General features: G+C 43.2%; 1 protein-coding gene across 1 annotated transcript in view; it reads left to right on the forward strand.

Annotated features, from left to right (window-relative positions):
• The window catches only part of Heg1 (heart development protein with EGF-like domains 1), a gene marked incomplete at its 5' end in the record, with an annotated part of 94,027 nt that extends 77,074 nt beyond the window's left edge, over nucleotides 1-16,953 (forward strand). The window contains 5 exons of the mRNA XM_013019322.1: nucleotides 1,595-1,637; nucleotides 2,042-2,079; nucleotides 9,727-9,814; nucleotides 12,509-12,683; nucleotides 15,756-16,953. Coding sequence (XP_012874776.1) covers nucleotides 1,595-1,637; nucleotides 2,042-2,079; nucleotides 9,727-9,814; nucleotides 12,509-12,683; nucleotides 15,756-15,905 — 494 coding nt within the window. The remainder of the gene's footprint in view (nucleotides 1-1,594; nucleotides 1,638-2,041; nucleotides 2,080-9,726; nucleotides 9,815-12,508; nucleotides 12,684-15,755) is intronic.
• Nucleotides 16,954-24,567: the final 7,614 nt, after the last annotated feature.

The raw sequence follows: 24,567 nt of genomic DNA on the forward strand, positions 1-24,567 counted from the left end.
GTAAAAATACTGTACAGAGGGGTTACAGTTACATGGGCAAGATAATGAGTACATTTCTTATCAAGCATTGTTGCCTCCTCCTTTGTTTCCCCTTCCTATCCCTTCCCATCTCCTCCCCTCCCCCCCCCAAGTTGTAAAGTTTGTTTTTCAACATAACAATTTGTACATCTCATTGTTGCAATGGGTCCACCTGTATCCCTATTTAAACGCTTTGTTTTTTCCCTTCCCCTCCACAAATTATACCAACATCAAATACAGTGAAAGCAGGGGTTATACTGTGGGGGAAGGACATACAAAGCAACAAAGAAAGCATCTTATAAAATATGTTTGATGGTTATTTTGGAGATGGAGTCCAGCCAATTTTTTTGCCTCACACAGATCCTTAAGATTTCAGCCTCCTGAGTAAGATTACAGATGTGAGCCACCAGCACTTTGCTCTAGCATTTTTTTTTTTTTTTTGGTTGGTTGTGGGGCTTGAGCTCTAGGCCTGGGCGCTGTCCCTCAACTCTTCAGCTTAGGGATAGCACTCTACCACTTGAGCTACAGCACCACTTCTAGTTTTCTGAGTGTTTTATTGGAGATAAGAGTCTCACAGACTTTCCTGCCTGGGCTGGCTTTGAACTGCAGTCCTCAGATCTCAGCCTTCTGAGTTGCTAGGATTACAGGAGTAAGCCACCAGCACCCGGATTCTAGCATATTTTTTAGAAAGGGTTGCAATAATATTTTTGTGTAATCTGGCCCCAAATCATGATATTCCCATCTCTGCCTTGCACATACTTGGGATTATAGGCATGTGCCACCTTAGCCTTAAATTAGAGATTATTTAGAACGGTGTTTTCCAAATACTCTTCCACAAAACACTACTGATAAGTTAATAGATGGTTTTTCACAATAAAATAGGCAAAAAGTTGAAAGGGAAAAAACTATTAACCACAGGCTGAAAAGGTGGCTCAGTGGTAGAGTACTTGCCTAGCACTCATGAATCCCTGGGTTCAATTCCTCAGTAACCACATACACAGAAAAAGCTGGAAGTGGTGCTGTGGCTCTAGTGGTAGTATGCTAGCCTTGAGCAAAAGACACTCAGGGACAGAGCCTAGGCCCTGAGTTCAAGTCCCAGGACTGGCAGAAAACAAAAAAAAATTTTTTTTCTCTTTTTTTGTTGGTCATGGGGCTTGAACTCTGGGCCTGGGCACTGCCCCTCAGCTCTTCAGCTCAAGGCAAGCACTCTACCACTTGAGCCACAGCTCCATTTCTGGCTTTCTGGTGATTAATTGGAGATAAGAGTCTCGTGGACTTTCTTGCCCAGGCTGGCTTTGAACCTTGATCCTCAGATCTCAGTTCCTGAGTAGCTAAGAATATAGGTATGAGCCACAGGCACCAGGCTTTAATTTTTTTTTAAACACTATACAGTTGGAATTATTATCTGTTTCTTATCTTCTGCTTATAGTTGGGAAACTGAAATCAATAAAGAGGTTAAGAAATGTTTCGGCTTCTAGAATGTTCTTTTTTATACTCAGGGTAGCCGGCAGGTAAACATGATTTCCAATCATCGAGATTAATAAACACATTCACGGGTTTTTCTTTTCTCTTATAGCATGTGAAGATGGATATAGACTTGAAAATGAAACCTGTATGAGGTAGGTGCCATGGCCATTTACTCTGATGAAGTTGTTGCAAATCCTATTATAAAAACTATCCTAGCTGAGCGCCAGTGACTCACGCCTGTATCCTAGCTACTCAGGAGGCTGAGATCTGAGGATCGCAGTTCAAAGCCAGCCCAGGCAGGAAAGTCTGTGAGACTCTTATCTCCAATAAACCACTCAGAAAACTGGAAGTGGTGCTGTGGCTCAAGTGGAGGAGTGCTAGTGTTGAGCTGAAGAGCTGAGGGACAGCGCCTAGGTCCAGAGTTCAGGCCCCACGACCAAAAAAGAAAAACTAAAATAAACACCTAATAAAGAACCTGTGCTAAATAATGAAATTAACTTACTTCTTTTGAGGTTTGAAACTAATTCTTGTTCTTTTTTTCTCTCTTGACTTGCAGTTGCCCATTTGGCCTTGGTGGTCTTAACTGTGGAAACCGTAAGTATAACAAAGTGTACTTGAACAGGAGCCTGGCCTTGGAGGGAGTGTGTGTATGTGGGGGAGGGGGAGCAATTTCCTGTTTTCCTTCATGTAATTCCAAGCCCAGTGCTGGGTAGCATGGGGAAAACAGAGAAAGACCTGTCCTGGAGCTCTACAGCATTCAAAGTCTGAAACACTTTGATAAGCATCCCTAGATGACCCTGCATATATGGAGAATTAACATGATAAAGCAAGTACAGGTGGGAGTCAGGGCAGAGACCACCCCCAGAGGAGAATGCACCTTTGTGCATTTCTTAGAATGGAATTGGATTGGCAAGTATGAGAGAAGAAAGACTTCCAGACAGAGGACAGCCATGGAGTCATGGTGTTTGTTCTGAGTACAATTTGTGAGTGGGTGTGCCAGGAATATAAAAGGAGAAAAACAGATGGTAGGGGTTGGTTGGCAAAGTATATGGAGACTGAACTGTTGGAGTTTGATCACCAGGATGAGAAGTTTAGACAATAATCAGTAACTATGGGGTTGCTCACAAAATTCATAGCTTAGAAAAAGAGCATGGAGAGTAGACAGGAGAATTTGGGAACAGTGTGGAGATTTTGAATGCAGTGCCAGCCAGGGGTCAGGCCTACAAGGTGGAATCTGCATCCCTGAAGTAAACAGTAAACTACAGGGCTGGAAAGGTGGCTCAGTGGTAGAGCGCTTGCCTTGCATGCCTGAGGCCCTGGGTTCGATTCCTCAGCACCACATAAGAAAAAAAGCCGGAAGTGGCGCTGTGGCTCAAGTGGTAGAACGCTAGCCTTGAGCTGAAGAGCTGAGGGACAGCGCCCAGGCCCAGAGTTCAGGCCCCACAACCGGAACCAAAATGAAAAAACAAAGCAAAACAAAACAAAAAAACAGTAAAACACAAAGCAATTAAGAGTGCTGGTGGTGACTTGTGAGCTTGCTGTTCACTCCTGGACCAGCTGTGATTTGTTTAAAATCAATACTTTGATACATTGGAAATTAAAATTCAAAATATGAAATTGTTATTGGATTAATAACAATTAAGACTAAATGTTAGAATAGCTTTTACTCTGTAGATAAGTGTGCTAATGGTATATATTTTAAGTGTACAGGATTGGATGTAGAAATGATTTTATTTAATTTGTGTAAAGGTTCCCCGTTCCTTTTTATATCCTCAGTGATATTATCTTTATTTAGAAAGCTTCTTGTTAGGGGCTGGGAAGGTGGCTCAGTGGTAGAGAGCTTGCCTTGCATGCCTGAGGCCCTGGGTTTGATTCCTCAGCACCACATAAGCAAAAAGAAAAAAAGCCGGAAGTGGCGCTGTGGCTCAAGTGGTAGTGCCCTAGCCTTGAACTGAGGAGCTGAGGGACAGCGCCCAGGCCCAGAGTTCAGGCCCCATGACTGGACCCAAAAAAAAAAAGGAAAAGGAAAAGAAAAAAAGAAAGCTTCTTGTTAGAAAATTGTATTATTGAAATTTGAATAGAAATAGAAATAAAATGAAAAATAGATAAGATAAGGCATAAGACATACTGCTCTAAACCCAGCACAGGGCCACTCTCAGACCAGAGTCTAGGGACCTGGGATTGATTGTATACCCATTTAGGACTATCAATGCCCCTCATCATTTAATTTCTGTTGACAGAAAAATAGCAAGAAGTTAGAGTAGGGAGCCTGTGAGAAGAAGCAGGGAAGCAGTTTTGGAAACAAGCATAGAGTTAATGAATGGAAAGAAATACTCATAGAATTAATGTTCTCGATGTGGTGGTGGTGGTGGTGGTGGTGGTGGTGGTGGTGGTGGTGTGTGTGTGTGAGAGAGAGAGAACTGTTTGAGCCACATCTCCACTTCAGGTTTTTTGCTGGCTATTTGGAGATAAAAGTCTTGTGGCTTTGAACTGAAAGTCTCAGATCTTAACCAACTGAATCAGAAGGATTATTGGCATGATGAACTAACTCCAGCCCTAATGTTTAGTTTTTTTTAAAGAATGAGAATGAACAATTCTATATATAAATGGTCACGAAGAACACCATGGCACCATAAGACCTTAGGTTTGATCCTCAGCACCAAAAAAAAAAATCACTTTTTTAGGAAACTAGTTTTTGAGCTGTGTGGGTCCTGGACCTTTCTGTGTGTGTTCAGAAGGATATCTGTGCTTTGAAGGGGCTTCCTGAGATGCAGAATTGTACTGTTCACTTTCTAGCATGCCCCCAGATCATTAACATCTGTTACGTGTAGCGATGCTGTACCCTCACATTCCTTTAATTTTCTGAAAGTTCTTACGTCAGGAAAAAGTTCTGCTATTTTCCATGACTTTTGCCTGAAAGTAGTCAAGATTCCCCTCAGATCCCCCAGACTTTTTTTTTCCTCCACATTTATTCAGTCATCATTACTGTGTCCAGCAGAGGGCAACACTTACCTAGATGATGGGTCCCCAGCTATAACTGTTACTGACAGTTGGTCATTAGTGTAGTGTAGAATTTTATTTTGTCATTTTTGTTTACTTGTTTTTTAAGATAAGATCTCACTTACGTAAGAGCAGTCCGGCTTCTTAACTTGTCCAGGGTGCTGGGATTCTAGAAGTTCATCACACCCAACTTTCATTTTATGATTTTGCTTTCTGTTATTACTTTTAGTACTATAAAACAATTAATAGTGGCTGAATTCTATGATAACTTGTAATAATATGTAAGGACACATTTGCTGTGCTTGCTTCCACCACATATAAATCTGCCACTTACTTCCTTATCTGAGCTCTAGGCTCAGCCCAGTGTGTTAAGGTTAAGGGGTCAGGAATCACCTAGATTTCATCTCTATCTGTAATGATAGCCCCTTTGGGGATTATATGAGTCATCACTCAATGTTTTATGCCAAAGCAGCGAAGTAAGTAGTTACCTTTCAGGGGCTGTGACTCAGGCTGGAGTTTTCATAGGGAAGAAATGCTTCTATGTACAGACATCCTTAGGTGCCAAGTCCAGTGGCAAGAGAATATGGTATTGTCCATTCTTGTACCTGGCCTTCCCTCATTACTTAGTATTAGTAGTCATCCAACTAAATAATCTCACCACCCATCTCACACCATGTGTTCTTGCTAAGTGTGGTCCTTGGGGCCAGCAGCATCCATGTTATCCAGGAGCTTGTTAGAAACACAGCATTTCCGGCCTCCCACTTCAGCCCTACTGAATCAGAAGCTGAATTATAAAGGAAGCACTGGCATTGTTCGTCTTTCCAGGGATATATATGTATAATCATTTTTAAAAGGAATTTTACATCACTGAATGTATCATTTTTAAACTTAATACATGAACATACTTTCATTTTCATAATTTTATATGGTCACTTTTCATAATTCTACACTATTATATAATTTTACTTAACTGTTCACCTCTAATTGCTTTTAAGAACCACTTTTTTTAAACAAAGAAAAAGATCCTCGTTTGTATTCCTAGAAATTCAATAAGTATTATTTTATATGATCAGAAGAGTCACTTTTTGAAAAAGATTCTTATCCTCTAAGGGGTTTTGTTGGTTTTATTGTTTATTGTTGCTGTGGTCATAGAACTCAACATCATTTCCCCAGATTCTCAATACAGTTCCTTCTCAATAAAACAGACCAGGGAGGAGTTAGACTGCCTGCCATGTTTACGGCCCCTTTCTGTAAAACCAGAGCATCCCACTTAAGGATATTCCCAGTCTTCCCACCCCAACCCACAGTTAAGTGGAAAGTGTATAAAATACCTTTTAATTGTGTTTGCCCTGTTTTTCCATGGAAGCTATTAAAAGGTTTACAACAGTGGAAATGCTTTGTTAGCAAGCGTTACTCAGAAGGAGAGGTCACTTACTACCCAGAAGGTAGTTGGGTGTCTCATCTAGCTAAAAGTAGTCATTTCACACATAGTGGCCTCTGTCAGAACCAAAGAAAAACAGGGCTGAGGGTGAGAGGACTACTGTGTCTGATATTGCCACTAGGAAGAACTGCTGGTGAGACAGAAAGTACAGAAACCTCAGGAGAAAGTGCCAGAATCACAAGGGAAATTGTCATAGTGGAGGGCCAGGAGTACTGGGCATGTTTACACAAAGCCCGTAGGCCTGAAAAAGGTGAATTTTGAAAGGTGCCTAGAAAATAAAAGAATGGATAGAACAGAGAAGAATGGGAATATTTGAAAGGCATTCTGGGCTGGAGGAGTGGCTCAAGTGGTAGAGCACCTGCCTTGCAATGGATAGGCCTTAAGTTCAAACTTCAATACTGCCAAATTAAAAATAAAGAGGTAAAATTGTAACCATGAATCACTATGAAAAAAAGTAGAACGAACCAAGTGAACACGGAAATAAAACTTAATAGGGCTACCTAGAATGTCTGGAATACAGGGGCATTTTTTTGTTTCATTTTGTTTTGTTTTGCTCAGTCAAATGGGATTGTTCAGAACTTAGGGCCTCCACTTTGAACCACAGATCCACTTCTGGTTTTTAGGTGGCAGTTGGAGATAAAAGTCTCATGGACTTTCTTTCCTAGGCTGGCCTTGAGCCATGTTTCTCAGATCTTAGCCTCCTGAGTAGCTAAGATTATAGGCATGAGCCACCAGCACCCGACTCTAATAATACAGTTTTAATGGAAATCACATTGATAGGCTAAAATTCTTCCAGAATAAAAAGCATGGCTAATATAAGCAACAAAGTTTGTTTTGTTGTTGTTTTTTGTCGGTCATGGGACTTGAACTCTGGGCTTGGGAGCTGTCCCTGTGCTCTTCAGCTCAAGGCGAGCACTCTACTTCTAGAGCCACAGTGCCACTCCCAGTTTTTTAGAGGTTTATTGGAGATAAGAGTCTCACAGAGTTTCTTGCCCAGGCTGGCTTTGAACTGTGATCCCCAGATCTCAGCCTCCTGAGTAGCTAGGATTATAGGCGTGAGCCACCGGCTCCCAGCTTCAATAAAATTTTTGGGGGAGGGTTAGAGTGTATATCATGATATTCCAGCAGCAGGAATGGCAGAAAACTGGACACTGAGAACTCTGACAGCTGGAGGTCAGGGACTTCTTTCACAACACATGCTAATGTGCTTCCGTCTTCCTGCCTCCTCTTTGCTCTTTGACTGGTGGGCTTGTGGACATATAGAAGATGGACTCTCCACAGATAATGGGGTTTTTCTCTCCTTTCTAGACAACATGATGGAAGATAGAATTCTCATACAGATTTTGAGTGTATATCACTGGTTTAGCCATTTTGAAAAGGAAAGCTGGCTTCACTTTTTACCAGTCTGAGATTCTGAGAACCAATTGATCCAGTTTGGACCATGTATTTATACCTAACCAGCTGTGGCCAGAGGATGGCCAATGCTGCTACATGTGTAAATAAGCATCATTACCCTCACTGCAGGTGGAAGGGAGCAAACAGTGCCCAGAAAGCATGTGGCTAAGCAGATAATAGATTTCTTCTAAGTAACCATGTAAGCAGAGAGCTTATAGGAAAGGTGAGGGCCCAGAGTGGGTTGACTTGATGAAAGATGTTATTAATGCTAACAGTGCCAAGCTGTAAAAATTAAAGAGAAAGAATCATTGCTTATAAAATATTGAAGTGTCTGTGAGAAAGTAGGACTTAGAATTCCAAGTTCTTCATTCTGGAGGCTCTAGAGAGGATGAGACTATTTAAGAAAAAGGATAGGTGAAAGGTTGTATAGCTTGTACTACCTGTATTCAGCTCAGTCTGCTTTACTGTCCTCACAGACAACACCTGCTACACCTGTTGCACGAACTTAGCAACAGGAAGCTTACACAGAATGGCTTTATCAGAATGTTTAGAGAGCAGTTGTACCAGTTTTTATTTGCTACATTAAATCTGATCATTGGCTTTTTATCCCAGATCTTTACTCTGAGGATACAATTTTATTTATCTTTACTTTTTTCTTTTTCTTTTTCTTTTTTTTGTCGATTGTGGGGGCTGAATTCTGGGCATGGGCGGTGTCCCTCAGCTCTTCAGCTCTAGGCCAGCACCCTACCACTTGAGCTACAGCGCTACTTCTGGCTTTTTTCTGCTTATGTGGTGCTGAGGAATCAAACCCAGGGCTTAATGTATGCAAGGCAAGCATTCTACCACTGAGCCAACTTCCCAGCCCTTTATTTATATTTTCATAGAAAAATAAAAATCAGTCTGATAGCAAAATGTATTGGAAATAATTTTGCCAGAAATATACCCAATAAAACCCAATCTATTAAACTTTTAGTATTTTTTTATTACATGTGATATGTACTTGCTTATGTCACTGCCAACTTCTGGTAACTAAATGCAGTGCGTATTTATTAAGGAGCCTCCTGAATTCCTAGCATGGTGTAAGAAGTGGTTTCCAGACCCCTGACTCAGCTGATCGGTAATGGGTCTTATAAAATGGGATGGGCTGCCTTCCTGTTGTCTTGCTCTCTCTTTTTTTTTAAAATCGAGTACAATCTAACTCAGAATCATGTCTACTCATTATCATATCCAAAAGTTTAGTAGCTAACACTAAAGAGTAAGAAGTGGTCATAGAAAACCTTTGTGTTTTCTCTATCTTTAAAAAAAGACAATCAGGCCAGGCAGTGGTAGTTCATGCCTGTAATCCTAGCTACTCAGGAGGCTGAGATCTGAGGATCATGGTTCAAAGCCAGCCTGGGCAGGAAAGTCCGTGAGACTCTTATCTCCAATAAACCACTAGAAAACTGGAAGTGGCGCTGTTGCTTAAGCGGTAGAGCGCTCGTCTTGAGCTGAAGAGCACAGGGACAGTGCCCAAGCCCAGAGTTCAAGCCCCACGACCAACAACAACAACAACAAAAAAAGACAATTAGGCCCAGATCTGTGATCCTAGCTTCTCAGGAGGATTGAGATCTAAGGATTGTAGTTCAAAGCTAGCCTGGGCAGGAAGGTTCATGAGACTTTTATCTCCAGTTAACAACTAAAAAGCTAAAAGTGGATCTGTGACTCAAGTGGTCAAGTGCTGTTCTTCAGCAAAAAAGCTCAGGAACAAGATCCCAGGCCCTGAATTGAAGCTTCAGGACTGGCACATAATTAATTAATAATCAATTAAAACAAAGTTGGGCATGGTAATGCATGCACATAACCTCAACCTGGAGTGACAAGGAGACAGGATACTCTTGTATTCAAGGCCAGTTCAGGTTAAAAAACAAAATGAAAACAAATGGTGTGTAATGTCTCAAGTGAAAAGAGTGTATGCTGAGCCTGCTTAAGGTCATGTTTCAGGTCCTAGGTTCAATCCCTAGTACCAAAAAACAACAATAATAATAATGATTCCTGAGGCACCATCTGCACACAATAAAGATACCATTTTAAGTGATAGATAAAAGTAAGAAGGATAAGAACAGCTATTAAAATGAAACAAATTAAGTTTGTAAAAAACATTTTTCACCTTTACTTTTTATCTTTTTACTAAAAGGTCATCAGGTTGGTCTGCAGGTGGCATTTAGGAGCCACCATTCTAGGGGTAGCTTCTCAATAAAAAAAAAAAAAAATGTAGGGCCTGCTAGAGAGGATCCCTTGCTGAAGATTAGAGAGTGAGTGGAAGGAGGGGGTCTCACGCAAGTAGTAGCTGTGGGTGAGAGGATAGACTCTCCTGTGGTATTCATGCATTATCTCTGCTTGTTTGTTTATTTGTTTACCATATTTAGCCTATCAGCTTATCACCGTGGTGATTGCGGCAGCTGGAGGTGGGCTACTGCTCATCCTTGGCATTGCCCTGATTATTACCTGTTGCAGGTAAGTGATAAGCGTTCGCATCCTAATCCTGTGTACAAGGGCCTGTTTCCACTCATAAAAAATACTTGAGGTGACTGGCAGCATTTATCATAATGTATGGCTGAACAATTAAAAATAAGGAAACTCACAGTAGCTGGTGCCTGACAAAAATTTGAAAGAGAATAAATGGAACTTTGTTTTCTTTGTTTAAAAAAAGGAAAATCATCCAAAATAAATAAGTAAATAATAAAAAGCTGAAAATGAAGATGTAGCTCAAGTGGTAGAGCACTAGCCTTGAGCAATAAGCTCAGGAACAGTGCCCAGACCCTGATTTCAAGCCCCAGGACCAGCACAAAAATAAATAAATAATCCAAAAATCACAACAACAACAAAAAAAGAGATAAACTGGATTTCAACAGAATTAAGACCTTTTGAGCTTCAGAAGCTAAAGCTCTGCGGTGGAGGCTTGTTTAGCGTATATAAGGGCCTGGGTTCAATCCCCAGTCCTTTAGCATGAGAGAATATTTGTGCTGCAAAGGACAGTAACAAGGAAGAAAAGCCAAGTATGGTGTTGCATGCTTATAATTCTAGAACTTGGGAGTTATAAATTCTAGCATTTGCTGAGGCAGGAGAATTATGAATTTAAATTGAAGCTAGCCTGCGCTACATAATGAAGCTCTGTTTCAAAACACCAAAAAAGAAGAAAAAAAAAAGCCCACAGAATGGCAGGAGCGACTGGGCCAGGGGAGTATTTGAAAGTGAAGGGATTGAAGTATAACAGATAGATAGATAAATATTCGCTATAGATAGATAAATAGATATCTATAGCTCTATATCATCTATATATCTCATATAGTCTATCTCATCTATACACATATGTATATATACATATATATGTATGTGCATGTAATCACATGATAGCATAATGAAACCCTCCAAATTGAAAAATGGTATTATACCTATATCTAGACAGATGGGCAGATGGATGGCTAGATAGATGGGTGGATAGATTAGTGGATTGATGGATGTAGACAGAGCAAGATGAAAGGGGTTATCTGAAATATTTAACACTAGAGAAGTTGTAGCAACAGTGGGGATGAGCAGTAAACTTGGCTCTAGGCTTCCTGGAAGCCAGTGGAATTGAGTTTGTACTGGGAGAGGAAGAGAAAGGAGGGACTTGATCCTCCTTCTCTATGATTATTTGTTCAAATGAAGGAAAATTCTGGCCTTTGATTTAGATGGTAATACTTGACAAGAATCATCTACACATAAAAGATGGAGGGAACCTTCTAAAATAGTCACCTTTTCTACCCTTGATAAGGAGGATGTTTGAAGGATTCATCTATCTCCAGCAGAGACAAGACAGGCCTTTGACTCTCATTCACCAAATTGCCACCAGAGACAAGCTTTGCATGGAAATGAACATCTGGTTATAAAACTAGTTATCTAGAGGGCCAAAGCTCAAGGGAAGGGGTGTCATTTTTTCAACATGTTCTGTGCTAGTTTTTACAGACACACAATCTGCAAAGGAGCTTGGTTAATGAGCAGGGAAATTAGTTATGAACAAGGAAGGCATTGTTTGCGACCAGATGCTCCACCCACCAGGATAGTAGTTGGTGTGCTTTGAACTTGCACAAAGGACCAGCACCCAAGCCACAGGCTAAACATTTGACTTTATAAACCTGAGTCATCTCATACTTTTCCCAGACGTTTTATAGCTATTTTATACATTTATAGGTAAGTGATTGAGAAGGAAGAAACTTCAGGTTATTTTCCTCAGACAAATACTTAAAATTTTAGTACTAGTTAATTGTTGGAATATGTAGTTCTACACCAACAGTTAGCTCATAATAAAACCTCATAATCAGCTTTCATTCTTGTGCTGAACTGAGAATGTTGGTAGTCCATATACAGATGAGCTGTTTTGTAACCATCCTGCTTTTGCTATTTATGAAGTTATGTAGTAAAAAACACTGGCTGGGAGGTGAGAGATTTGATTCCAGTTGCAGCTTTTGTAGTAGCAAAATGTGACCCAGGGGTAAATCAGCTGTCTTCACTAAACTCGAAATGTCCAAATCACAGAGTATTTGATGCAGAAAATCTGGTCACACCTACACTCTTCCTATCAGGCCAGGTGTACATGGTTGTGTCTTCTGGCTTGAGCAGTCCCTGCACTTTTTTTTTTTTTTTTTGCCGGTCCTGGGGTTTGAACTCGGAGCCTGGGATCTATCCCTGAGACTCTCTGTGCTAGTGCTCTACCACTTGAGCCATAGCACTATTTCTGGCTTTTTCCGAGTAGTTTATTAGAGATAAGAGTCTCACAGACTATCCTGCCCACAATGGCTCCAGAATGTGATCCTCAGATCTTAGCTTCCTGAGTAACTAGCATTACAGGCGTGCACCACTGGTGCTCAGCAGTCCATGCACTGTTCACTGGTGTTGACCTCCTCTCACAGAGGAATCTAACAGCTCTGTTGTAGCTGTTGGTCCTTCTTGTCTCTTAGGCCCTTTTAGATGGGAAGTCTTTTTGCGTCTTGACCTAATTTCATTTTTCCTTGTTTAGGCAAATACTACTAACACTCCCAACAGTGAGCACCCACACAGAAATTATAGTCTAATTTGCATCGCAAAATAATGGTTTGTGTTTACATAGATAACATTTCTTTACATAACTTATTCACAGAGGTTTTCAAAATTTTGTTTTTAATCTCACAGAAAGAGTAAAAATGACATAAGCAAACTTATCTTCAAAAGCGGGGATTTCCAAATGTCCCCATATGCCGAGTACCCCAAGAACCCTCGTTCACAAGAGTGGGGCCGAGAAGCCATTGAAATGCATGAGAATGGAAGCACCAAAAACCTCCTCCAGATGACAGATGTGTACTATTCGGTGTGTATTGTGCCCCTTGTGCCCAAAGCAACCATGGGCTCCCACCTGGTCAGAGAAGAAAAGAATTCTCTTTGTCTATAAAGAAAGCATTACAGCTAGCCAAAGGGTTCAATAAAATGGTAGCACAAGATTGCTGCTTATGTATTTTCACATACATTTATTTATGACCTGTTTGCATGCTGGTATTTCTTAGTTTTGCACTGAGGTATTTCCAAGTATTTTACGGTAACAATAATTCACAAACCTACTCTTAAGTTATAGGAATGGAAACTGTAAGATGAAGAAAGAAATTGTCTCTATCCAATACAGGACTGTATCATTTATAAAGACAGAAGAACACTTTGAGTCCAGCTTCTTCTGTCCCACATTGAATTTAACCCAAGTCTTATTCCTCTGTCCTGCCTGGTTCCCTTTACTTTATGCTGTGTCAACCATAGAGCAAACATAAACCATATCTGAACCAAAAAATAAACAGGTGTCAGGTGATATCAATTCTCGGTATAGCAATAAACATGTGACCCTTGCCCTGTGGGGCCTTAATGGCACTAGACAGTCTCATTAGTGAAACCACCATCCCTTTGGTTGCTACGGGAATTGGAGATGATGATCAGACTTCAGATGGGAGGGGCAGGCTTCTTCATGCTAGAGAGCTGTATGTTTCCGTGTGCTCACTGGAACATTTGAACCTGAGAGAAGAATGAGAAACAAGAGAGATAATTGTACACACAGACTTGGCTCTAGTTAAATGTTTTTGTTTTTCTGCATAAGGCTTTGTGTCTACTTGGCTAGGAAAGTCCTTTTCCTTACACAATTGACACCATAATTAGGTAGATATTTCCCCAAGATGTTCCCAAACACCTTTGCTTCAGTGTGGTGGGATCACTAGCCACAAAATGGTGGGTGGTGTTCCTGAAGGCCCAACTTTGCTATGTTTCCATAGCATTAGGTAAGGAGCTGCTTAAAATACACCTAGTTAACAACTTAAATCAGTTCAGGGCCCAAAGTAAAACAGAATCACAAAGTTCTGAGGATGTTATAACATTTCCATTTTTGCCAAAGTTCTTCAGAGATGCCTTAGGAGACCTATGTGTGTTACCATGTTTTGTTCCTTTTCAGAGAACTGTACAGCAGATGCCGAAATGTCCCGCAGACTGGGTTGGGGGAACCATACTTATTTTGAAAGCAAGGAGTAGAAAGGCAGTATCTATTTGTAGTAATGGCCACTTCTGCCCCTCCAAGGCCTTGTACTTTTCCCCTACTCCAGTGGAAATCTGTATGTGCCCAGACCACTCCTCCCCTGCTCCTCTCTCCAGCGACTGCTACCACTCAACCAGGGACAGTGTCTGAACTCCTATACTATAAGAACTGAGGGGCATTTTTTTTTTCTGAGACTGACAGGCTTCTGATCTCTGTCCTGGCTATGCAATCTTGTGGCATCTCCACACACTCACACACTGAGCTCTAAAATACTCCCATCTCAGGGGGCCCCTTACCATTGTCCTAGCAGTCTCCACCCCAGGACAGACATTCTCCCACTGCCATCTTCTTTTCTCCAGTGGTTAAAAAACAAACAAAAAAAAGCCTGCATTTCTCAGCCCACAGCAATCTTGTATTTTATGTCTGAACGGAATCCGAAACAAAGCTGTAAACCTCATTTGCCTTAACCCTTGTCCTCATGACCTATGGTATGGTATGCGATACTCTGGAGCACAGCAAGGTCGCTGGGTCCCCCCAGCCACTGTCTGCCACTGTGAGGCCCCAGATAGCCCTTTTATGCATCCTCAAATCTGACTACCTCTACCACACCGCCTTATTTTGGGTTGGAGATAATTCTAAGAAATCAGGTATAAACATTTCAAAACTGAACCCCATCTCCACTTCAAAATCAGTAGGCTGAGCAGTCTGTAGAAGCAGAGCCTAAAATTATACAGTAAAGCTCACCTGAGTGGACAAGATGTTCCTCTCAGTAGGCACAGGTGAGTCCCACCTTTGGCTTTTGTAGATTTTATGTATAATGCACAGTTCCTGTATTTTATATTTGCCAAGAGAACATTTTTATCTGAAGCTACTATGAAGAGCTTCTCAGAGTAGCCATGATACCTTTCCCCATGGGGTCTCCACTGGGAGCTTGGTTTTTGTTTTACTGTTTTCTTGTTTGTTTTTGCTGACACCTGGTTAATTAATCCTCAACCCCCCCAACCCCCCCACCCACCCCCACCCACTACCACTTCTTGTGCCAGTCCTGCGGCTTGAATTCAAGGCCTGGACATTGTACCTGCCATTTTTGCTCAAGGCTAGCACTCATCACTGGAACCACAGCTTCACTTTTGGCTTTTTGGTGGTTAATTGGAGATAAGAGTCTCATGGACTTTCCTGTCCAGGCTAACTCTGAACTACAGTACTCAGATCTCAGCCTCCTGAGTAGTTAGGATTACAGGCATGGACCACCAATTAATTACATACCTCCCTTTTTGTTCCCGTCCTGGGGTTTGAATTCAGGGCCTAGGTGCTATCCCTAAGCTTCTGTTGCTCAAGACTAACACTACCACTTAAGCCACAGCTCCACTTATGGCTTTTTTTTTTGAGGGGGGTAGTATTGGAGATAAGAGTCTCATGAACTTCTGCTTGGGCTGGCTCTGAACCTCAATCTTGAGATCTTAGCCTCCTGAGTAGTGAGGATTGTAGGTGTGAACTACCTGCCCTTGGCTCTTAATCCTCTTTCTAAAATAGGGACAAATATATCCCAGATTCCACAGAAAGATAGGTCAGGTATGATGGTACGTGCTTGTAATCCCAGCACATGGGAGGCAAAGACAGAAAACTCTCACATTTGAGACTGGCTTTACAAAGAAAGTTTGGGCTTAGCCTGGGACACAAGTAGGATCTCGTCTCAGAAAATCAAAATGGAAAGAAGGAGACAGACAGACCTGTGAGGGTCCTGAATTCTAGGTCAGATCTTGCTCTGCTATTTATAGCTATTGCCAGCATATAAGTTTATTAATATGTATAATGCTCTTCTCTTAAATTTAAATCCAAGAATAATTTAATTTTTTCTTTTTTCTTTGGCAACAGCCCACAAACGTAAGGAATCCTGAACTTGAACGGAACGGTCTGTACCCAGCCTACACTGGATTGCCCGGATCACGGCATTCTTGCATTTTCCCTGGACAGTATAACCCATCTTTCATCAGTGATGAGAGCAGGAGGAGAGACTACTTTTGAGTCAGGGAAGAAACCTGTTGCCCCGAAACGGTTGCGGGACCTCTGTGGTTCAGAGCACTGGCTGCTCCCAGGACTTGTCAGAGCCACCCATAAGTGGCAAACAGAAAGAGGGACAGGCGTGGCTCCAGTGGACGGGAAGGGCGGAGTGTGGACCGGCAGGCTGCTCACTTGGCACCTTCATTGTTACTGTGAACCGACGGTGGGCAGTACCATGGGAGTCTCTGAGTGCTGCCGCGTGCTGCTGGAGTTAGGGGGGACCGTAGCCACGGCATGCCACTAGCTATCACTGCAAGGACCCGGTTTTTCCTTGGTTTGCACTTTAGTACATTGGGCAGGGAGGTTTCTTTTTGGTTTGTTTCAAGACTATTCTAGAAAGAGGGCTTCTTTTCATGAGACACTTTTCTGGGCCACCGTTTGGTGATTCATTGCCACCAGGTGCTGGCACTTTGTTTTCCTGTCCAGATGCTTGTGTGTGAAACAACAGACAGGAGAGGGGGTAATGTACCACTGTGACCCAGAGATGCTGCAGCCGACAGTGCTCTAACACTTTCAGGCGGCCTTATGCTCACTCCCAGGCCATTCCCCTCATTGAGAAATGGACGTTGTAAGGCATAGCACATAACTTCTACCTGCTTTTCAAGTCAAGGTGACATGTTCATTGAAGTCCAATGGCTTTTTCCAACTTACAGTTCAGTCTCACATTTTCAAGCAGGTGCACATCAGGGCAAAGCAACTTGCATTTGGTTTGGGTTAGAAGCATCCAGCTGCCTCAGTGATGAGGCTGACTGGCAGATCAGGGGGCCAAAGGTGGCAGGTCCTGCCTTCAGCAGGGGCCCTTCTCATTCACCATGAGGAAATCCATAGCTCCTGCTCCTCTGACCACTATGCCAGAAACCAGAGGCCACTACAGATGGAGTTAGAAAGGAAAGTTGAATGCAGGAGTGTGAGCCAGAATTTCACCCCCAGAGGAAAAGTCTGCTGTGGTCCCTGCAACTGGTCATGGTTAGAGAAATGGTCTAATTTAGGCATTAGATTTCTGTGGGTGTTCCTGCGGAGCTACGGGTAAGTGTGCTTACCTGCTCATTTTTGTGTCTTTCAATGTGTCCACAAACTCAGTGTATAAACTAACCACTCAGAGCTACTTCACTCACTGAAGTAGTAACTTCCTCTCATCTGGTCATTGGTTCCTCTTCCGCCCCTGTGTAGTACCTTCTGGAAACAGGTATGGTGTGTGTGAGCACTGGCTGGTTAGGGTCTGGGAGTGTGCTTTGGGGAAGGAAATGTCCCTTGTCTTGTTGGTTGTCCTGGGTCTTGCAAGGGGGGCATGTTGAGTGCTTCGTGTCTAACTGTGGAACTTTGGACCATCCTGATGTAGGGGAGGGACCATGGAGGGATGAGGATCGTCCGCGTTCTTGCTGGGGGCTCAGTGGCCTGCATGTCTGGAATTGGTTCCGTGCTGGGGACAGTCTTCCTTGGACATGTGCGTTTCTTCAAGATGTCCTCTTCGAAACATGCAGTTCTCCTCTCCGAGGCCTGAGCTGAGCCCGCCGTCGCCGCTGCTCCCCATCACCTGCTAGAGGAGGATGGCTAGTCAGGTGTGTGGATTCTAGCAGTTGAGGTGTGCTTATCTCACGAGTACAAAGTAAGTCCTGTTGTCCATGAATATTAACTTACATTCAAACTCATCACTGTCTTGAAACACTGGGTCTTGCACATATCTCTCTGGAACCACATGGCCTCACATCTAACTGGAGAACTCAGAACTCCTGCCCTCAGCACACCTGAGCCAACAGGCTGCGCAGCCTGCTCCAGCTCCTTTTGCAACGTATCTGCTCTCCAGGCCTCACTCCTGTGGGAGGAGCCACCAAGGGCTGTGTGTAGACATAGTATGCTGTCTTCAGCCCACATCACAGCTGGAAGATCATCTCCTGTATCTGGGCCAAAAGCCTTAAAACCCACAAAACAAGGTGTTCTGTCTTGGAACTATCCCAGAGTCTAGAAAAGAGTGTCGTGTGAGTTCTTAAAATGCTTGCCTGCTCATGAATCTTGTTCGAGTAGAGTGGATTTAGAGTTTTGTTTTCTACTGTGAAAAAAGAGGGCCTCCAAGCAAGGTGCTCCCAGCATGGCCAGTTTCCAGGAGGCTTGTGGAGAGGGGAAGGCGTTCGGAGGTCGGAGAAGGCTTGAAAGGGGCACAGAAGTGACCCAGTCTGCCCTGTGTACCATGGGGTTATTCCTGCCTGGGTTAGGACCCCTCGAATGGCCTGCCTGGGCTGAAAGGAAACTGCAGGTAGGGCGCCGGCAGCAGATAGACAAGAGGTTCAGGACTGGTTCAGGTGGACCCACACCTACCACTCGAGAGCTCGGCTGGGGCGCCGTGCTCAGTGGCAGGCCTCACACGTGGAATGAGCAGTTCATGCTCACAGAAACGCCATGGTTCTGCATTGACACCCCACAGCTGGAGAAAGTGGAAAGAAGGAAAAGTGACACCAGCCATGAGATGCTTCTGTGGGGCAGAGCCAGGCCAGGCACAGCCCGTGTCCTGCCGCTGGGGGAGGGGCGGCTCCTTCCCAGGGTCCAGCCTGGATTTGAAGCTCCAGGGGTCTTATTTTCCATTTCCTTTTTCTCCCATGAGCCCCAGGGTACCGGGGCATGTTTCTTCAGGATAAACAACAAACATCTCCTGTTCTTCCCATGGCCAGGCTATGTGTGAGATACTTGGCCGAGCAGCCTCCTTGTTAGTTGGCCTTGAAGTACTCATTTCCCAGACTTAAAACCTCCAGAGAGGATAAATAGCTTGATTTACAGAGATAGACTTCAGACCCCAATCCTATCTCCACCCACCCTATGGCTGAGCTATGGAGGCCTACCCATTCACCCTCCTGGCAGACATCTTGCCATGCAGTGCACTTCAACTGAAAGAAGGGAAACCCTGGACCCCGCAAATCATTTTTTAAAGGAATTTAATATTAAGCAGTAATGAATGACTAGAAACGCAAGAACAAAAACCTGGTACCCTTTTGGAAAGTGCCCTTTCAGGTGTGTTTTTGCATATTTTTCTTGAACTCTCACGTTCTTCATCAAGAAAACGGTGGCTGGCTTGCGTTAGGTCGTGCATTGGTACGTGGCTAGGGCTGGAGGCACTGGAAGGTGGCCCCAGGGCGTTTCTGACAGGCACAGGCAGACACGTGCATCCATGGAGGCCTGCCTGCCGTGCTCCAGGTGTGGAACGTCCTCTCCCACGTCTAGGGGCAGGATTTTTGTGAGCCATCAGAGTGGGGCATGAAGTTGAACAGCCTAAAAGGCTCATAGGTCTCTCCTTTGTGGGAAGGTTATTTCCCAAAACAGTTAAGTCTATTAGAGTCACAATTGTTGAATGTTTGGTGCAGCCAAGCTGGCAGATAGCATTTGAAGTCAAAACCCAAGATGTAATTGTTGGTCTTTCTTTCTTTCTTTCTCTCTCTCTCCCCCTCCCCCTCCCCCTCCCCCCTCTTTCCTCCTCCCCCTCTTTCTTTCCTTTGCCTCTTCTGGGGCTTGAATTCAGGGCCTGGACACGGTCCCTGAGCTTCTTTTGCTCAAGGCTAGCATTGTACCACTTGAGCCACAGCGCCACTTCTGGCTTTTTCTGTTAATGTGGAACTGAGGAATCGAACCCAGGGCTTCATGCATGCTAGGCAAGCCACATTGCCAGCCCCTGACTGTTGATTTCTTGAAGTAGTAACTCTTAAATGTTAGACCATAAGAGAGGAGGGCTGCATTTTTGGCATAGGCATCTGGATGACTACCTGAATAACTCTTTAAAGGATGTTATTTATTTAGACAGAAAGTTCCAGATCAGGCACTTTAGGGTCACTCCTTCACTGTGGTTCTTAGTTGCCTCATTAAGCCACCTATCCAGGTCCTCAGTTACTATGAAACCACATGAATAAGGAGAATGGAGAGTTGCACTGCCCTTGGCTACGTTTAGCCTAACTCACTCCAAACCAAGAGGTTGACCCAGAGTTCTAAACATGCTTTGATTTTAGAAGATGAATGGAGAAAGGAAATCTTCAGAGCCTGGGATGCCAGTAATATTTAATTTAAAATTGCCCTAGTATCAGAGGGAGTTGTTGTTGTTTTTTTAATCAAAGCTTTTGTGGGGCTAGCAAGGGACATTTTTGCTTTTTCTGTTTGTGAATAATGGTCTCTTACATAGCCAGGCTGGCCTCAAACTCATGATCCTCCCACTTCAGACTCCCATTGGCTGAAATTACTGGCATCTTCATCACCACACCTAGTCAGGTTTTTCTTTTTTTCTTGATGTATCATTCCAAGGTTCTTGTGTGCATTTTTTTTTAAAACAAATACAGTTTTGAGAATGTGAGTGTGTTTTCTTTTTTCTCACTTGCCCAAAGAAGAAAACTGGCTAAAATAGTAGGAACATTCAAATATTAAGTGCCAATTCATTTGTTAAACTGAAGTAGTTCAGTAAAAATGTTATACTACTTCACATCTAATGGAAATTGTAACTTACAGAAGTCTGTGAAACCTAAAGGGGCTCTTTCTTTCAGTCTAAAAAGAGACCAAGCCAAGACTGAATCTGCTCCATGGGTGTTGTAAAGGAGGGCATGTCAAAGGAGTTGCTTTTAGATTCTGGTTCTGTTGTTTTTATGGTGTGTTTAATGCATTTTGTTGTGGAGTTCATGGGTAGGAAATAGAAGCAGACAGGGCTGGGATAGAAGCAGTTTGTGTGAGAAACTGACTCAGCACACTTGGCCCTTCTGTCCCTAGGCCTGTTCTAAAAAGCACATGATTGTTTCACCATGCATTGCTGTGAGTTTCAGTAATGTTTTTGTTGCTGCATTTGCAATTATGGCTAAGTGGAACTTGAAGTATGAACTGTTGAGTTTTCACACATTGTCTTAGATTTCCCCTTTGTAAACCTTTTGCCCTTAGATCCTGGTTGATTGTGTTAAGTCCACTATAAGAATGTTATTTAAAGTTGTATTATAATTGCAGCCTCCACTAATTATTTAGTACTGTAATAGCAAAATATTATTTGTAAGAATTTGGTTATTTTTATACTTATATCCACTATAAGTCTGGCGTTCTAGTCAGTAAAATGATGCAATAAAATTAATATTTTCACTGTTTTTTGTTCTTTGCTCTGTAACAAGCAAACTATGCCCGAGTCCAGCAAAGTTACTATGCGTGAAAGCATCCTTGCAATGAACTCTGGAAGGGAAAATGTGAGTAGCTGTCATTTGCTTGGTCTCTGCGCCTGGGTGAACAACTGGGCCTAAGTGATAACAGATCTAACTCAGACATAACACCTGCTTCCGTTTACTTTTCTCTGAACTAGAGGACATAAGTTACTGATTGAGATACTGTTAATTTTCCCCAGGGTTACCTCCTACTACTACTTCAAGAGAACTTTCCTTCTGGAGGGAGAACAAGAAGCCTTTGTCCAGGGCAGAGAATCTGAGGGACCTACAGACAGAGCCCTCCCCCCCCCCCGCCCCACCCTACACACACATACACACGCAGGTCTCATGGCAGCCATGCAATGTAGTTGCCTGGCTAGATACATGTTCATGATGTGCATCATGGATGCCTTGCATGGCAGATAGAGGAGCCTCATCTGCTTGAGCACAAAGCCGTAGCCCTGGGGAGACCCAGCAGAGTAGTTCAAAGCACAAAGACAGCTTTTTAGCAGGTGAGATCCGGTGGTGGCCCAGCCAGAAATTCCTGAGTGGAAAACTTTTCTGACCAGCTCCCCAGACTCAGTCCTGCCCCCTTATTTGCAGTCCCCAATCAGATCTTCACAGGAACCCAGTGCTGACTCCTGTTTCTGCTCATCTAGTCAGACACAAACATATTTCCACACCTCACAAGTGGGAATTTTTTAAGTTGTATATACTTAAAGTGTAGACTATAGTTCCCATATAGACAGTAAAATAGTCTCCGTGGTCAGATTATCATGTCACTCTGTGTATGTGTGTGTGTCTGTGTGCACGTGCACGCGTGTACATGTACATAAAGTCACCTAAATTTTATTTTTTGGTCATGGGGCTTCAACTCAGGGCCTGGGCACTGTCCCTGAGTGTTTTTGTTCAAGGCTAGTTGATCCACAGTGCCACTTGCAGTTTTTTAGTGGTTAATTGGAGATAAGAATCTCGTGAATGGTCTGGGAAGGTGGTTCAGTAGTAGAGCGCTTGCCTTGCATGCATGAGGCCCTGGGTTTGATTCCTCAGCACCAGATAAGCAGAAAAAAAAAAGCCAGAAGTGGTGCTGTGGCTCAAGTGGTAGAGTGCTAGCCTTGAGCTGAAGAGCCGAGGGACAGCACCCAGGCCCAGAGTTCAGGCCCCATGACCGTTCCCCCCCCACAAAAAAAAAGAATCTCGTGAACTTTCCTGACCAGGCTGGCTTTAAACCATGATCCTCAGATCTCAGCCTCCTGAGTAGCTAGGATTAGAGGCACAAGCCATTGGCACCTAGCACCTATTTTTTTTAAATTTGTTATTATAAAGGCTATGTATAAATGGGTTGCAGTTACATAAGATCAGGTCTAAATATTTTAAGTACAAGGGTTTGAACTCAGGACCTTGCTTAAAAGCACTCTACCATTTGAACTATGCTTCCAGATCTGTTTTGCTTTAGTCATTTCTTGGATAAGTTATGTTTTTGCCTAGGGCCAGCCTTGTACTAGGATTCTTCTTCTGTCTTTTCTTTCCGAGTAGCTGGGATTACAGCTGTGTGACATCATGCCAAGACCTCTAAATATCTCAATACAGGCTGCATGTTACTTCTCCAGACTTAGGCATCCTAAGTTTGTACTCCTTAACCCACTGCTCACCGCTGCCTTCCCCTCTGCCCATCTCTTCTCTGTTTCTCTGTATTTCCCCACCTAGCTTTGTTTTGGATGTGGTTCATCCAAAGGTTTGTGTGTTGGGGGTTTGGTCCTTGTGGCAATGTTTGGAACTGGTTTGACCTTTTAAAGGTGGGACCTAGTGGAAAGTTCTTAGGTCATCTGGGGGATTGGGGTGTTCCCTGTTTCTCTCTTTGCCTTCCTGTTTTGCAGTGTGATCACTTCCTCACACTTGGACTCTTCCCCTATGATTGATTTTCCATAATATGAACCAGCTGGGAGGGTATTTTCCAGCGCTGAGCTGCACCAATCCTGTGCTGCCAGGGTTTGGCCCTCCAGACTCTGAGCGAAATAAACTAAATCCAAGGCCCTTGGATTGCAGACGTGTCTGACCATGTAGCTCAAACTGACCTTAAACTCACTCACATAACCTGTGCTGGCTTTGAACTCACGATCACTCTTGCCTTTGCCTCCAAAATGCCACGTCATACCTGGCATAATATCCTGCAAGTTCCATGTTGTCTTCAGAGGGAAACATGATCTCCTTTATCATTGCTGGATAATATCCATTGTATACACAAATAGCACAACTGCTTTATTCAGTCATCTGTCAGTGAGTACTTAGATGATTTCCATATCTTGGCTATTGTGGATAATCCCCGGTGTAATTGCTCTCAGCCTAAAGGGAAGCTTTCTGCTATATACATGAAGTTAGCCTGAATGTTTATCCTACTTGTACATGTGGCCTGGATGAACCTCTGCCAGGATTCCTCTTGTCAACATTGAACGATCTCAAAAGTATTTTTAGACTCTGAGGCTTACACAGTTGTTCGGGCAGGACAGGTAAGGCTAACGATCTGGAGTGCTTCCAGGACAGAACCTCACATACTGCAGGCTGAAGGTTCAGGGCAGAACCAGATGGTGACATCATGCAGATTCCCGGCACCTTGAGCAGGAACTTTAGAATTCAAGAGCGATTCCAGGAATAAAGATGTTGATTTGTACTGGTCTCACCAAACCCTTCTGCATTATCTCTTGGTACAAGATAACCTCCAATAGTCGCTGGCTGTTTTTCCCAAGTTATGTCAGGCCCAAGAGTCTGCCACTCTTCTAAAATTCAGTATCCTGATCAGTAAAAAGCGGGGTGGGGGAGCTCATAGTTATTGCCTCTCAGAGTTTAAAGATTAAAAGAACTCATATGATAACACTGCAGACTATGAGAGAAACAACACACATCGGTTCTCATGAATGGGGCCCTCCCATCACCAAAATGAAAGCAGCAGAACTGAAGTCAATTTGATGCTCTTCACTAGTGATTTCGCCTGGAAAATGTAGTTTGTTAAAGTGCTGTGGCCATTTCCCCTTCACTTCTGTAGCCTGCCCTTTGTAACAGCGATTCTAACTGTGGAAACGAGAACCACTACTGTCCCATTAAACATTAAACTGATGCCTGGCACTCAGTAGGAACCCACTGAAACAAAGAGTAAGTGAATGGGTGAGTCATCTGCTCCAGTAGCTGAAGGCTGAGAGCTGGCTGCCCATGAATGTAGCTGGACTGAATATGTTAAAGATCTCATGACAAGGCTCAAGCAGGTATTTGGGGAGAACTCATATTCCTGTTGCATCTGCAGAACTGCAGAACAGCTCCAATGAGAGAGCACTCAAAGCAACAGGACACTGGTGAGTGTCTCAAAATCATTGTGTTCAGTGAAAAATCTAGATATAAAGGCTAGGCACTGAGTGACTCCATTTATATTGCATTCTGGAAAAGATAGAACTGCAAGAACAGAAAACAGATGAGCAGCTGCCTGGAGATGG

This window comes from Dipodomys ordii, unplaced genomic scaffold, assembly GCF_000151885.1.
Source record: "Dipodomys ordii isolate 6190 unplaced genomic scaffold, Dord_2.0 Scaffold45, whole genome shotgun sequence".
Taxonomy (NCBI): domain Eukaryota; kingdom Metazoa; phylum Chordata; class Mammalia; order Rodentia; family Heteromyidae; genus Dipodomys; species Dipodomys ordii.